Genomic DNA, 17,277 nt, shown 5'->3' on the forward strand with positions numbered 1-17,277 from the left:
TAACATTATTCCAGTCATTGTGCCTCTGCATGAACAGCACAGGCCTAATATCATCTTCATGGATGACAATGCGCCAGCTTATCGAGGTCACATCATTAGGGAACGGCTGCTAGAAACTGGTGGACCTCAAATGAAGGGGACTGCACTTTCTCCAGAGCTGAATCCCATTAAAAAAAATTGGTATCTGCTGTCGCTGTGTAGAGGCTCGTAACTCTGTACCCCAGACCCTCAATGACCTGCAAGTGAAATTGGACGTCACAAGCTTAGAGGGGCACACAATGTCTATACAAATGCTGAGAAGGCAGCTGCATGACATTCAGCTACAAGTCAGATGTACAACTACAGGTGTTCTATTGATCTCACTCCACCTCTCTCAAAGGCTCTCATGGAGCTCAACAAGTCAGCATGTTTCCTGCTTTTGTTTCGGATACAATCAGAGCTGGAGATGGGGCTGAAGACCACATGGGCAAAGTCATGAAAAAGTTCCTTCACAAAAGACTGGCACACCAGTCCTACTCCTGGGATTATGGTGTGGGGTAGCATATTGTACAATAGCCAGGCTCTATTTCAGGTACACTTACAGACTGGCTTTACATTGATTTGGCCGTGGAACCAGTGGTACAGTTATTCCTCCAAAATGTCCCAGGGACAGTTTATAAACAGGACAGCACAAGGCCTCATGTTGCTTGTGCTACTGTCAGCAGCCTGCATGGCCTAAATGTGCTACCATGTCCTGAAGTGTCTCTGGACTTGTCTCCCATCGGTCAGCAATTGGAAATTTAGGTACCAGCAGCAGATCTTGATGATTTGCTTTCCTAAATGCATTCAGCATGGCAGAACATTCCTCAGACAATCATTAGTAACCTAAATTGAAAGAGTAGGGCACACCTACATTCAGATACACATAGGAGAGTTTTCTAGACAATGAATTTATTTATTCCAGAAAAAATATATAGTAATACATAAAATATTATTAAACATATATTTGCATGCTATATAGACTTATAATCGCTTTAAAATTATTAAAATTGCAAACATCCATAAAAGCAACACTAAAATATAAAATCATGTAGAAAATCCTAGGGAAGAAATGTCCTAATAGAGTCTCAGATCTTTTTGTTCCTTTCTACACTGCTCAAAAAAATAAAGGGAACACTTAAACAACACAATGTAACTCCAAGTCAATCACACTTCTGTGAAATCAAACGGTCCACTTAGGAAGCAACACTGAGTGACAATCAATTTCACATGCTGTTGTGCAAATGGGATAGACAACAGGTGGAAATTATAGGCAATTAGCAAGACACCCCCAATAAAGGATTGGTTCTGCAGGTAGTGACCACAGACCACTTCTCAGTTCCTATGCTTCCTGGCTGATGTTTTGGTCACTTTTGAATGCTGGCGGTGCTGTCACTCTAGTGGTAGCATGAGACGGAGTCTACAACCCACACAAGTGGCTCAGGTAGTGCAGCTTATCCAGGATGGAACATCAATGCGAGCTGTGGCAAGAAGGTTTGCTGTGTCTGTCAGCGTAGTGTCCAGAGCATGGAGGCGCTACCAGGAGACAGGCCAGTACTTCAGGAGACGTGGAGGAGGCCGTAGGAGGGCAACAACCCAGCAGCAGGACCGCTACCTCCGCCTTTGTGCAAGGAGGAACAGGAGGAGCACTGCCAGAGCCCTACAAAATGACCTCCATCAGGCCACAAATGTGCATGTTTCTGCTCAAACGGTCAGAAACAGACTCCATGAGGGTGATATGAGGGCCCGACGTCCACAGGTGGGGGTTGTGCTTACAGCCCAACACCGTGCAGGACGTTTGGGATTTGCCAGAGAACACCAAGATTGGCAAATTCGCCACTGGCGCCCTGTGCTCTTTACAAATGAAAGCAGGTTCACACTGAGCACATGTGACAGACGTGACAGAGTCTTGAGACGCCGTGGAGAACGTTCTGCTGCCTGCAACATCCTCCAGCATGACCGATTTGGCATTGGGTCAGTAATGGTGTGGGGTGGCATTTCTTTGGAGGGCCGCACAGCCCTCCATGTGCTCGCCAGAGGTAGCCTGACTGCCATTAGGTACCGAGATGAGATCCTCAGACCCCTTATGAGACCATATGCTGGTGGGGTTGGCCTTGGGTTCCTCCTAATGCAAGACAATGCTAGACATCATGTGGCTGGAGTGTGTCAGCAGTTCCTGCAAGACGAAGACATTGATGCTATGGACTGGCCCGCCCGTTCCCCAGACCTGAATCCAATTGAGCACATCTGGGACATCATGTCTCGCTCTATCCACCAACGTCACGTTGCACCACAGACTGTCCAGGAGTTGGCAGATGCTTTAGTCCAGGTCTGGGAGGAGATCCCTCAGGAGACCGTCCGCCACCTCATCAGGAGCATGCACAGGCATTGTAGGGAGGTCATACAGGCACGTGGAGGCCACACACACTACTGAGCCTCCTTTTGACTGATTACTACGGACTGCGTCCAAACAGCGTGGATATCAGGTCCACTGGACAATTAATGTAACACGGACATTCAGAGTAATAGAAAGGAACAAAAAAATCTGAGACTCTATTAGGACATTTCTTCCCTAGGATTTTCTACATGATTTTATATTTTAGTGTTGCTTCTTATGGATGTTTGCAATTTTAATAATTTGAAAGCGATTATAAGTCTATATAGCATGCAAATATATGTTTAATAATATTTTATGTATTACTATATATTTTTTCTGGTATAAATTAATTAATTGTCTAGAAAACTCTCCTATGTGTATCTGAATGTAGGTGTGCCCTACTCTTTCAATTTATCTATACAATTCTCTTGAAGATTGGGTGTAACCTTCTTTGTAGGTGCACCCACTCGATTTTTTGTCTAGGAGGTGAGCCTTCTCTAAATACATTTTGAATCATTAGTAACCTCATTGGTAGGATGCTAAGGCATGTAACTAAATGTATTTATGCACGTGGCTCTCATACTCAATAATAAAACGAGATGTTCTGAATATTTTGTTTCCATTCTTTATCATTTGCAAATCCTTAACGGGCTTCTCCAAGATTTTCCTCACCATAGGTCCTCAATATGAGAGATCAGAAGGGGTCCGACTCCCTGCACCCCCACCAATCAGCTGTCTTAGGAAGCCTCAGGGCTCCAGCGCACGCTGAGGCCTCCTCACAGCTTACCATGCACAGCGCCATCTATTAGATAGTGGCTGTGCTTGTCATTGCAGCTCAGACCCATTCAACTGATTCAGACTGAGCTGGGCCCATATGACAGATCACCTATAACGCTATTACATTTTCATCCATATTTATTTTGAAATTTAACTGAATCTGTGAATATAACGCTGAAAAAACTGAAAGACAGAACCTAAAAATGTAACATAAAATTGTATCATCCAGTGAAGGAGTAGAATCTGTGGGTCTTCTCTGCTTTACTTAGTGGTCACTACTCACCTGGGTGGTTATCTGTAGGAATGTCCTCTGTACTCTGCTCATCACCCCTCACATATGTCTCTGTAACATATATAATGTTCAGAGCTTCACCCGGATTCACAAGCTGTGAAATAAATATTGTATAAGTCATCAGACGGTTGGAGAAGTCGTGTGGAAGGTTTTATATGACCAGAAAAGATCAGTAATTAGAATGATGACCAAAAATGACCAGAGAACAGGACTTATCGGACCCAAATATCTGCAGGTCTCCTGTATGAATGCAATCTGATTGCTTCGTTATTCCAACTATAAGTTTGCAATGCAGAGAGAGTAGCCCTTATATTACATCATTAACATCATGCGGTGGGCGCCATGTAAAATGTTAAACAGCCCGGATTGGCACCCCTGCCGGTTCGGACCGTTAGAGCAGGAGCGCGGCTCTCATGTTAGAGTCGGACCTCCGCTCCTCGGGGAACCCATGGAGTGCTTAGGCTGGGCCACCGTGAAAAAGCGGCGGCCCAGCCTAAGGCCCCTTAATGACCGCCGTAAAAAGGAGTTAGGTTGGTCACTAAGGAGTTAACATTAAATTGTGTATTTTTATAACATGACATTGTTTGTGCACCTGTTTCCCTTGCTGGCCGCCCCGGGGCTATGGGTACCCAGCTTATCACTTTTTATAGTATAAGCACACTACGAATACTCATTCCTAAAAACAGGCCTGTGTAAGGGCTCGTTCACATGAACGTGTGATGCCCGTTGTCAGTTTGCGGATTGCATTTGCGGATCTGCAATACACTGGCACCGTTCCGTGGCTATTCCGCATCACGGATGCGGACCCATTCATTTCAATGGGTCTGCAAATCCAGAGATGCGGAATGGAAGAACGGAACGGAACACTATGGAAGCACTGCGGAGTGCTTTCTGGGGTTCCGTTCCGTGCTTTCTCACCGCAAAAAGATAGAACTTGCTCTTTTTGCGGAACGGAAGTATTGCGGACCCATTCAAGTGAATGGATCTGCGATCCCCATGCGCCTGCCCCACAGACGGTGCCCGTGCATTGTGGACCGCAATTTGCGGTCCACAGCACGGGCTTCACACATTCGTGTGAACGAGCCCCAAATGTGCTGCCAATAAACTAATTAATGAGCAAAAAATCCTACCTTCTCCACCTTACTTATAATACTAGGATAAAACATATAATACTGGTGGATAAAACAAGACAGACAAGATCTTCACAGCCTTCTACAGATCATAGGGGACATTTCATGAGACAATTTTTCCATCTACCTGATCATCCTGTGGGACACTGTGATGTTCTTCTGAACCATCCTGTGGGAGAAGAGGACTGGGACATCTCTCCGGTGTTCTTTTCTCTTCCTTAACTGTAGGAAACACATCCAGTGACTGGATTAATTCCTTACATACAGATAATGATAGACATGACTAGATCCACAAGTCCTATTACCTGGTGATGTGAGGGGCTGGTGATCCTCCATCATGATGTCCTCATCTCCATCTACCTGATCATCCTGTGGGACATTGTGAAGTTCTTCTGAACCATCCTGTGGAAAAAGAGGACTGGGACATCTCTCCGGTGTTCTTATCTCTTCCTTATCTGTAGTAAAACACATCCAGTGACTGAATTCATTCCTTACATACAGAAAATGAGAGGACGCGTGTATTTAATCATGTCTATTACCTGGTGGTGTGAGGGGTCGATGATCCTCCATCATGATGTCCTTGTACAGATCTTTGTGTCCTTCTAAATACTCCCACTCATCCATTGAGAAATAGACGGTGACATCCTGACACCTTATAGGAACCTGACAACACAATGACACAATCATCACCCAGATGCCTTCATAGTAGAGATGAGCAAACCAGTCGAGATTAGTTTTGTGTCTCTTTCGCCAAAAAATTTTAAACATTCAGTTCGTACCCAAATCAATTCGGGCTGAACCGAAGTTGCTCCAATTGTCCTGAAAATTAGTATATAACCACCTCTAGACTCCTAGAGAAACTCATTATCTTTTTTCATGTATTTATTTATTTTTCCCTCCCCAAGCTCTGGACCCCCATGACTGCAATAGTAAATGATGTCTGACTGAAAGTGACATACACAGCTGTGGGTAAACACACATTTGATGGCGTTATCATACAGCGTGTTTAAAAAGACCCCGCACCAGCACGTCTCATGCTTTTTCATGTTCTAAAGTTATCGGAGGCAGATGATGTTTAAACACACAGTGTTATGGGATAAAAAAAATAATAATAAAAAAGTGTCTTGGGGGGAACATGATGGTTGGCAAGTGGCATGGTGGAGGACGCAGCAGCCATACACAACGTAAAAGTAGACAGCAACAGTGGCACCATGGAGCTCCAGCATCAAGGAGAGGTCTATAGATCTTCAGCCGCCTGGACTGTGAGAACATCGCTGTAGTAATACAGTAATCACGTATATTTATCTGCGAACATCCGAGGTTGTATTAATCACCTAGGCAGGAATAAGATGCAACTGTCTTTATTCTTTCATCCACAGTTATACAGCAAATGCAGATAGATGGCCCGAACAAGCTGCATCCCTGGACACTTGGGCGGACAGTCTCAGAGACCCAGTCCATGATATCCCAAGCTAGGACCTGTAGTTCCACAGTCCTGTACGAGGCTTTACCCACTTTCTCCCAACGTTTTAGGTTGTCCCACAGGTTTAGTATCACCCACCGGTATATTTTGCAGTCACAGCCAATGCCTATCGGGGCGACAGAACCACGACCGAATTGTATAGATCCACCTCCGACCAACAACCCTCCAGGCAGTGTCCTAAGTAGCCAGCACCACGCCCAGGCCTGAGCTTGTCCCCCTGGGAACACCCCCTCAATGCTAACTGTGCATTGGTGGATGTATTTCCCCGAGGCTGAGTCCTTCACCTGAGACTACATGTGAGACTCCATGTGGGGACAGCACCACTGGGTATACCCGTCACTACCATATAATGGGAGTAGTGACTGGGAGAACAATGACTAAATTGAAGCCCTCGAGGCTAAAGGATTGATTGCTTCAGGCCTCTTGCACACAAACGTTGTGCATCCGTTCCGTGCACTGGGGAACGCAATTTGCGGTCCCCAATAAACTGGCAACGTCTGTGTGGCGGCTGGGACGGATTGAGACCCATTCAACTTTAATGGGTCCGTGATCAGTCCGCACCACCAAAAAATAGAACAAGTTCTATTTTTTTGGCAGCGCGAAAGGAACAGACAAACACCACGGAAGCACTCCGTAGTGCTTGTGTGGGGTTCCTATTAGAGATGTCGCGAACATAAAATTTTTCGTTCGCGAACGGCGAACGCAAATTTCCGCAAATGTTCACGGACGGGCGAACCGCCATAGACTTCAATAGGCAGGCGAATTTTAAAAGCCACAGAGACTCTTTCTGTCCACAATAGTGAATGTAAAGTTGTTTCAAGGGGACTAACACCTGGACTGTAGCATGCCGGAGGGGGATCCATGGCAAAACTCCCATGGAAAATTACGTAGTTGACGCAGTCGGGTTTTAATTCATAAAGGGCATAAATCACCTAACATTTCTAAATTGTTTGGAATAACCTGCTTTAAAACTTCAGGTATGATGTTGTATCGATCAGGTAGTCAGTGTAAGGGTTACGTCCGCTTCACAGTGACACACCAAACTCTTCGTTTAACGCACCGCAAACAGTCCATTTGCACAACCTCAAACTCCCCATTTGCACAAGGATACCAAGCTAGCCATGTCCCGTTCCTTGTCCTCACTGACGTCATTGAAGGTCTCTTCCTCCACCCAGCCACGTACAACACCAAGGGTCCCCGAAAGGTTACAACAAGCCCCCTGGGGACGCCTGCTGTGGTTGGTCTTCCACCTCCTCAAAGCCACCTTCCTTCTCTGACTCCTCTTCTTCAGACTCCTCTCTGCGTTGCCGCAGGTCCAGCAATCGACAACGACAAGGCTGCTTCTGGTGGTAATGGTGACCACAACTCTTCCTCTTCATGCTCATCTACGGCCTGATCCAGAACTCTTCGCAGGGCACGCTCCAGAAAAAACGCATATGGGATGAGGTCAATGATGTTGCTTTGGGTTTGACTGATCAGGTTTGTCACCTCCGCAAAAGGAGGCATGAGCCTACAGCCATTGTGCATGAGCGTTCAGTAACGCGACCAAAAAATACCCAGCTCCGCAGAGGCGATGGTGGTTTTTCAAAGCCTATGGTCGTGCTGAGGTAGTTCAGTGACAGTTAAGTGACCCAGAAAACAATGATTCTGCAGTGTGGGCCCATTGTTGGCCTAGTAGGCTTCAATGATCACCTTAGATGGTCATAAAGAAAATTAATGTTTTTTCTATGCAAAATTATCCAGCCGATCGCTTTTGGTCTGTTCACAATGAAGCAACGACCTCATCATCTCGGGTGTGCCAACATTGCCACACTCATAGAGGTGATCGCTTCATTGTGATACGCAAGCCCCTTTCACCACAACAAGGTAACGATCACGAAGGGGAATTGACACATGTATGTGCCTTTTTTTTGTTTTGCTTTTGCAGCCACAGTTCAGCACCAGAGGCCAGAAAAATTAGGCATGTACACATGCCTGAAAAATTAAGTATTGTTGCAGCCGCTGAAAGCGGCCAGAAAAATTTATGTTTTCCAGGCAGAAAGTGCACTAAAACATTGCGGCTTGAACCCTAGTTGGTGGCGGAGAAGTCACGCAAGTCATCCGGCATGCAGAGATTAAATACAGCAGCGTGTGGACCATTTTTAGCCCAAGGCATCTCATCAGGCCTTTTTTAGTCAAATGCATCCCCCACTGTCAGTCCCTTCGGGATCCATGCCTCATTTATCTTAATAAAGGTGAGGTAATCTAGACTTTTTTGACCTAGGAGACTTCTCTTCTCAGTGACAATACCTCCTGCTGCGCTGAAGGTCCTTTCTGACAGGACACTTGAAGCGGGGCAGGCCAGAAGTTCTATCGCAAATTGGGATAGCTCAGGCCACAGGTCAAGCCTGCACACCCAGTAGTCAAGGGGTTCATCGCTCCTCAGAGTGTCGATATCTGCAGTTAAGGCGAGGTAGTCTGCTACCTGTCGGTCGAGTCGTTCTCTGAGGGTGGACCCCGAAGGGCTGTAGCGATGCTTAGGACTTAAAAAGCTCTGCATGTCCTCCATCAACAACACGTCTGTAAAACGTCCTGTCCTTGCCAGAGTGGTCGTGGTAGAAGGAGGATTACTTTCACCTCTTCCCCTGTTAGATTCCCATTGTGATGTGACATCACCCTTATACGCTGTGTAAAGCATACTTTTTAACTTGTTTTGGAACTGCTGCATCCTTTCCGACTTCCGGTAATTCAGTAACATTTCAGCCACTTTCTGCTTATACCGGGGGTCTAGTAGCGTGGCCACCCAGTACAGGTCGTTCTCCTTCAGCCTTTTTATACGAGGGTCCCTTAACAGGCATGACAGCATGAAAGACCCCATTTGCACAAGGTTGGATGCCGAGCTACTCATGTCCCGTTCCTCGTCCTCACTGATCTCATTGAAGGTCTGTTCTTTCCCCCAGCCACGTACAACACCACGGGTACCAGATAGGTGACAACGAGCACCCTGAGATGCCTGCTGTGGTTGGTCTTCCTCCTCCTCAAAGCCACATTCCTCCTCAGACTCCTCTTCCAGCGTTGCCGCAGGTCCAGCAAGCGATGCTGATAAAGCTGTTTCTGGTGTTGATGGTGACCACAACTCTTCCTCTTTACGCTCATCTACGGCCTGATCCAGCACTCTTCGCAGGGCACGCTCCAGGAAGAAAACAAATGGGATGATGTCGCTGATGGTGCCTTCGGTGCGACTGACTAGGTTTGTCACCTCCTCAAAAGGACGCATGAGCCTACAGGCATTGCGCATGAGCGTCCAGTAACGTGGCAAAAAAAAATACCCAGCTCAGCAGAGGCTGTCCTAGCACCCCGGTCATAAAAATACTCGTTGACGGCTTTTTCTTGTCGAACATTAGCACTGTTGAATTCCAACGTGCCAGGCTGTTGCAAATCAAGCGCCTCACTGGCATGTTGTTTCGCCACTGAATATCGGAAAAGTGCGCCATGGCCGTGTAGGAACGCCTGAAATGGCCACACACCTTCCTGGCCTGCTTGAGGACGTCCTGTAAGCCTGGGTACTTATGCACAAAGCGTTGTACGATCAGATTCAACACATGTGCCATGCACGGCACATGTGTCAACTTGTTCAAATTCAATGCCGCCAACAGATTGCTTCCATTGTCACACACCACTTTGCCGATCTCAAGTTGGTGCGGAGTCAGCCACTGATCCACCTGTGCGTTCAGGGTCCACAGGAGTGCTGGTCCGGTGTGACGCTCTGCTTTCAGGCAAGTCAACCCCAAGACGGCGTGACACTGTCGTATCCGGGATGTGGAATAGCCCCTGGGGAGCTGGGGGTTCAGTTGATGTGGAGCAAAACACAGCAGCAGAAGAGGACTCACCCGAGGAGGTTAGCGAAGAGGATGGAGTAGGAGGAGTAGAGGAGGTGGCAGCAGGCCTGCCTGCAAGTCGTGGCGGTGTCACCAACTCCTCTGCAGAGCCACGCATTCCATGCTTGGCAGCCGTCATCAGGTTTACCCAATGTGCAGTGTACGTGATATACCTGCCCTGACCGTGCTTTGCAGACCATGTATCAGTGGTCAGATGGACCCTTGCCCCAACACTGTGTGCCAGACATGCCATGACTTCCTTTTCCACAATAGAGTACAGGTTGGGGATTGGCTTTTGTGGAAAAAAAAATTCGGCCAGGTACCTTCCACTGCGGTGTCCCAATAGCTACAAATTTTTTGAAGGCCTCAGACTTCTCTAGCGGGCTAAGAGTTCCGACAAGCCAGCTGTCAAACGCCGGGCAAGGGGGTGACTCTGTGACATTGGCTTCTTACGCTCAAACATTTCCTTGAAAGACACCTGACTGTGGGCAGATGAGCAGGAACTGCTGAAGGTGAGAGGCGGAGTGTCGGTTGGTTGAGAGGGGGCAAGGAGGACAGCAGTGGTTAACGTGGCTGAAGATGCTGGACCAGGAGGAGGATGGTGGCTTTGAGTTTGTGTGCTGCTTGTACTCATCATGTGTTGATCCCATAGGCGTTTGTGATGTGAGATCATGTGCCTTCGCAAAGCAGTTGTACCTAGGTGGGTGTTGGACTTCCCACGACTCAGTTTCTTTTGGCACAGGTTGCAAATGGCATCGCTGTTATCAGAGGCAGACACACAAAAAAAATGCCACACTGCTGAGCTTTGCAATGAAGGCATTCTAGTGGTGGCAACAGCATGCGTTGATTGGTGTGCTGTCTGGCTGACCCCGGGTGCCGATACATGCTGTCTGACTGTGCCACTAGCTCCTTGCGACGACCTCCCCCTGCTTCCAACTCGTCTCCTCCTCCTCTCTGTCTCCCCATCTGAACTTTCCCCATGTTCTTCTTCTCTTCGAGCGGGCACCCACGTGACATCCACGGACACATCGTCATCATCAACCGCTTCACTTGTATCTGACATCTCAGCAAAGGAAGCAGCAGCCGGTACAACATCATCATCATCACACCGTACGTCCATGTGTGTAATGCTGCCTGACTGAGACGTATCCCTGTTATCTACATCCTCTGGCAATAATGGTTGCGCATCACTCATTTCTTCCAACTGATGTGTAAATAACTCCTCTGACAGATCAAGTGAAGCAGCTGTGGTGCTAGTGTTGGTGGTGGCGGCAGGCAGGCGAGTGGTAACTTGAGAGGTGCCCGAAGATGAGCTGGAGGAGGATGGTGCGTCAAGGTTCCGAGCGGAAGCTGTAGAAGATTGGGTGTGCTGCGTTAGCCAGTCAACTATGTCCTCAGAACTTTTCGAGTTCAGGGTACCTGGCCTCTGAACACTGGGCATTATTCTAGGGCTAAAGGAAATCACAGCACCACGACGGCCCCTGTGGGGTGGCCTGCCTCTGCCTGTAATTTTTTTTTAGATTAGTGGTACTATGCGTGCAAGGTACTGTGCCACCCGATATAAGTGGTGGGCAGTGGGCACAGTACACTCTGTGGGCCTGACACACGCTGGCAGGCAACTGCAATTATATTACAGAGAAAAAATTGTTTTACTGTTTTAAATGCAAGCTACTGTGACACCAGATATGAGTGGTGGGCACTGGCAGTAGTGGGCACAGTACACGCTGTGGGCCTGACACACGCTGGCAGGCAACTGCAATTATATTACAGAGACATTTTTTTTTACATCAAAATTGACCGAAATTTTTGCAAAAAAATTAAATTTTTCACTTTCTGTTGTAAAATTTTTCAAATAAAACTACATTTCTATATAAATTTTCCTCAAAATTTATTGTTCTACATGTCTTTGATAAAAAAATGCAATAAGTGTATATTTATTGGTTTGGGTAAAAGTTATAGAGTTTACAGACTATGGTGCAAAAATGTGAATTTATGCACTTTGACTTTCTGAGCACATGAGGTTCTACAATGCCCAGACAGTAGAAACACCCCACAAATGACCCCATTTCGCAAAGTAGACACCCTAGGTATTCGCTGATGGTCATAGTGAGTTCATGGAAGTTTTTGTATTTTGTCACAAGTTAGCGGAAAATGATATATTTTTTTTAATTTAATTTTTTTCTTACAAAGTCTCATATTCCACTAACTTGTGACAAAAAATAAAATTTTACATGAACTCGCCATGCCCCTGACGAAATACCTTGGGGTGTCTTCTTTCCCAAATGGGGTCACTTGTGGGGTATTTATACTGCCCTGGCATTTTAGGGGACCTAAAGCGTGAGAAGTAGTTTGGAATCCAAATGCGTAAAAAATGCACTGTGAAATCGTAAAGATTCTCATTGGAATTTGGGCCCCTTTGCGTACCTAGGCTGCAAAAATGTGTCACATGTGGTATCGCCGTACTCAGGAGAAGTAGGGCAATGTGTTTTGGGGTGTATTTTTACATATACCCATACTGTGTGAAATAAATATATCTCTGTAAAAGACAACTTTTCCCATTTTTTTATACAAAGTTGTCATTTTACAGAGATATTTCTCTCACCCAGCATGGGTATATGTCAAAATACACCCCAAAACACATTGCCCTACTTCTCCTGAGTACGGCAATACCACATGTGTGACACTTTTTTGCAGCCTAGGTGCGCAAAGGGGCCCAAATTCCAATGAGTACCTTTTAGGAGGGCATTTTTAGGCATTTGGATTTCAGACTTCTTCTCACGCTTTAGGGCCCCTAAAATGCCAGGGCAGTATAAATACCCCACATGTGACCCCATTTTGGAAAGAAGACACCCCAAGGTATTCCGTGAGGGGCATGGCGAGTTCCTAGAATATTATTTTTTTTTGCCACAAGTTAGCAGAAAATGATTTTTTTTATAATTTTTTTTCTCTTACAAAAAATAAAATTTTACATGAACTCGCCATTCCTCTCACGAAATACCTTGGGGTGTGTTCTTTCCAAAATGGGGTAACATGTGGGGTATTTATACTGCCCTGGAATTTTAGGGGACCTAAAGCGTGAGAAGAAGTCTGGAATATAAATGTCTAAAAAATTTTACGCATTTGGATTCCGTGAGGGGTATGGTGAGTTCATGTGAGATTTTATTTTTTGTCACAAGTTAATGGAATATGAGACTTTGTAAGAAAAAAAAAAAATCTATTTCCGCTAACTTGTGCCAAAAAAACTCGCCATGCCCCTCAAAAGTGATCTTTATAGCGCCGAAGCGATTTGACGGTGTTTTTGCTGTGATCAGAAAAAAATAAAATTCTGTCACTGCGGTGGGGCGGACTGAATGCAAGTGTGCGCACAAGATCAGGCCTGATCGGGCGAACACTGCATTTTTTGTAGAGCCTATAGAACATGTCCTATTCTTGTCCGCAATTGCGGACAATAAAAGGCATTTTCTATATAGTTCTGGCAATGTGCGGATCCGAAAAATGCGGAAAGCACATTGCCGGTGTCCGTGTTTTGCGGATCCGCAAAACACATACGGACGTCTGAATGGAGCCTTACAGGGGGGTGATCAGGGAGTCTATATGGGGTGATCAGGGGTTAATAAGTGACAGGGGGGGGGGGGGGATGTAGTGTAGTGTGGCGATTGGTGCTACTTACAGAGCTGCCTGTGTCCTCTGGTGGTCGATCCAAGCAAAAGGGACCGCCAGAGGACCAGGTAGCAGGTATATCAGACGCTGTTATCAAAACAGCGTCTGATATACCTTTCAGGGGTTAAAAAAAAAAATCGCATCTACAGCCTGCCAGCGAATGATCGCCGCTGGCAGGCTGTAGATCAGTTTGCTTACCTTCCGATCCTGTGAACACTCGCGCCTGTGTGCACGCGTTCACAGGAAATCTCGCGTCTCGCGATATGACGCGCCGATCCGTCAAGGAGGAACAAACCGACCGCCCGCAGGACGCATCCCTGCGTTAGGCGGTCGGGAGGAGGTTAAATGCAAGCTACTGTGACACCAGATATGAGTGGTGGGCACTGGCAGTAGTGGGCACAGTACACTCTGTGGGCCTGACACAGGCAACTGCAATTATATTACAGAGAAAAAAAAAAAGACTGATGTACTAGCCCTAAAAAGTCCTTTTTGGGGTGCTGTCAGGACGCTGTCCTTGCAGCAGATCAGATGAGTCTTTGAGGACTGGAGTGGACACAGAACACTGGCCTAGCTAACGATTTACCTATTAAATCAGCAGCAGCTGCACTCTCCCTGCTCTCACTAACAATGCAGCTTCCGAATGAATCTAAGATGGATGCTGTCCTTGCTTTTTGATAGGAGGTGGGAGGGTCTGGGAGGGAGGGTATGCTGCTTATTGGCTGGAATGTGTCTGCTGACTGTGAGGTACAGGGTCAAAGTTTGCTCAATGATGACGTATAGGGGGCGGACCGAACATCACATATGTTCACCCGCCGCGGCGAACAAGCGATGTTCGCCGGCGAATAGTTCGGGACATCTCTAGTTCCTATCCGTGCTTCCGTTCTGCATCTCCGTGATTGCAGACCCATTCAAGTGAATGGGTCCGCCATCTGTGATGTGGAGTGCACACGGGCCGGTGCCCGTGTATTGCGGACCCTCCATATGCGGGCCGCAATACGGCCACGGGCACGCAACATTCGTGTGCAAGAGGCCTTACTCTAATTACCAATCTCATGCCTTATGTGGACATAAGGTCCAGCCAGCACGTCTCCCCTCATGGCTCTGGATGAGCATGGCATGTCTATGCGTAGACTTTGGCTTCAACGTTGCCCCTCCCAACTCACTAACAAAGTTTATTATAAACCCTAAAATACCAGAAAAGGAATAAACAATAAAAATAATCATAACCGGCGCTTCGTTCTGGAAAAAGTTTGCATCACTTAGAGTAGTGGAGTCCACTCTCCGTCTATTGGTCCAGTAATTTTTAGTCCACAGTCAGCTCCTCACACCCTCCCATTTTTATTTATTTTTTATTTCAACCATGTTAACCACTCCTCAAATTTTTTTTTAACCTGGTTAACTATCCGCCCCACATTTTCAAACATGTTAACACCCCCAAAAAAGGTTTACGGTTCAACCGTGTGGAAAGTGAATACACATAAACTGATGTTTTAGACGTTCGTGGCATTATGCTGCCGAAGCATGCAGCAGCACAACGTGATGGTAGGTAGGCAGACAGACAGGAATAGAACCTGCAACAAGGAGAGGTCTATTGGACGTATTCAGCCTGCCTGGACTGTGAGAAAATGTTAATACCTCAAACATTTATGCTGCTTAAAAAAAAATGTAATTCCCCCATGTAAAGTGATAATTGAAAAGCATTTGTAGCATGATGCAGGCCGCAGCAGCCGTACAGAACGTAATAACAGGCAGACAGACAGTAACAGTGGTTAGTTGTGGCTACGCCAGGAAAGCGAGGTGGGCGAAGTCTATACATCGGAAACAGCCAGAGGAATATGAAAATCCTCCTGAACCCAGACTAGGCTCATTTTGACAAAAGTGATCTTTTGGACACTGGAGGAGGACAACTTGGTCCGTTTGTGTCAACACTCCCCCAGTGGTGCTGAAATCCCTCTCTGTGATGACACTGAAGGCAGGGCAAGAGAGAAGATAGAGAGCGTAAAGTGCCAGTTCGGGCCACTGTTCCAGTCTGCCCGTCTAGAAATTCATGGGGTCAGGGAACAGGGTATGCGACAGATTGGCCAGTTTAGGTAGGCCTTTACCTGGATGTGAGGCAGGAGCTGTCAGCTTGCTGACTGGCCTCAGCCTGGTGCAACATGTGGAAAAACTGCTCCATCATGTTGGAGACTGAAAATGAAACTGGTTTGCTCATTCTTACTTCATAGCGTTCCTGTATATTGTCCCAGCAGTGTCACCTCTCCAGTCAGCAGCTCAATCATCTTGTTGGCGAGTTCTAGGATCTTCATTCTATTGATTTCCTCATATATCAGGTGAGGTGGAGGCCTCGTATTTGAGCTCAGGGTTCTTCCTCTTCCTTCAGACACAGGGGCCTGACAGCGCTCACTAGAGGTCTTCTTCACTACTGTGTAGTCCTGGTTATGGAGAGACACAGTAATAAATATCACTCCTTACATCTCCAGAGTCCCTCACCCCTCCAGTCTCCATCTGTTAGTAACATAGATAAGATGATGTAATGTGACGTCATCAGAATCTCTCACCTCTCCAGTAAGCCGGAGAAGGATCTCTAGGGAGAAATTTTTTATACTCTCCGCCATCTTGTCCCTGTCCATCCTTTAAGGGTCAATCAGGGGAAGGATCTTATATAGAAGATATCCACTGAGTGGATCTTATATTGTAGGAACCTAAATGGAAAGAAGATGAGACAATGTAAAAATCCTACAAAATCCCATATAAAATACAAGTACTGGAGATAATAAGAGGAGACATCGGAGGAGATAATAAAGTGTAGACGTTGTGTTCTCTCTTTTTGTATAAATTGGAATGTGAGTTGAATAGCTTAGTCAAGGCAGTTCCTCCATGTGTGAGGTCAAAGCAATTTCATGGTAAGTCAAACCTTCCTACAGAGAATGAAAGATATCATCAGTGATGCCAGTATGAACAGCAGGTGACCGCTATAGACCATCATAGGCCTCAATGGTCAGGTGATATACATACCGCCATCAGAGCTCCAACCAATACTATCGCTGCAGTGATGTAAACAGACTGAAGGAGACCACAGGAGCCTCAGTGCTGGAGCAGTGGAGGATTCTACATGTCCTGTGTTATACGGGCAATTGTAAAACGCTGCGGAATATGTTAGCTATACATAAATAAAGATTATTATTACTATCTAGACAGACATTGGGTTGGCAGATTATGTTTTTGAGAGCTCCTCACAGCCACACAGATGTTGCAGTTTAATTGATTTTTAAAAAGCGGTATGACGAAATACAGCGGTCATTAAAGGGTTTCTCTGGCACAGGGACGTAACTATAGGGGAAGCTTTTGCTTTGGGACTCAAACTCAGAAGGGGCCTACTCAGGAGGTGGACAAAACTATTTTATTGTTAGGGTCCCCTAAACAGTATAATACAGTGACATTATATACATCTCTGTGCTTCTTTGTACAATCATAACTGGGCAGGAAGAAGACTTTTTTGGCTTCCCTAATGTCTTTTTTGGACATATTATTCCTTGTTTCAGCTGCACAGCTAGATGCATTTCATTTAGAAGCAGGGAACTCATCACTTCTGTTAAATCAGCCATCACTGTATTGCTGTGATGTCAATTTCCTTACTTCACACTTTGTTTTCAGCTCCGGAGCTCACAGAAAAGATGATGAGG

At 46.2% G+C, this 17,277-nt stretch overlaps 1 protein-coding gene across 1 annotated transcript in view; it reads right to left on the reverse strand.

Annotated features, from left to right (window-relative positions):
- Positions 1 to 339: 339 nt before the first annotated feature.
- The window catches only part of LOC121005757 (gastrula zinc finger protein XlCGF53.1-like), a 30,340-nt gene continuing 13,402 nt past the window's right edge, over positions 340 to 17,277 (reverse strand). The window contains exons 2-5 of the mRNA XM_040438524.1: positions 16,153 to 16,296; positions 15,850 to 16,026; positions 5,205 to 5,257; positions 340 to 451 (exon numbers count right to left, since the gene is read on the reverse strand). Of these exons, the coding sequence (XP_040294458.1) occupies positions 340 to 451; positions 5,205 to 5,257; positions 15,850 to 16,026; positions 16,153 to 16,224 (414 nt within the window). The 5' untranslated portion in view covers positions 16,225 to 16,296. The remainder of the gene's footprint in view (positions 452 to 5,204; positions 5,258 to 15,849; positions 16,027 to 16,152; positions 16,297 to 17,277) is intronic.

The sequence above is a fragment of the Bufo bufo genome, chromosome 6 (assembly GCF_905171765.1).
Source record: "Bufo bufo chromosome 6, aBufBuf1.1, whole genome shotgun sequence".
Taxonomy (NCBI): domain Eukaryota; kingdom Metazoa; phylum Chordata; class Amphibia; order Anura; family Bufonidae; genus Bufo; species Bufo bufo.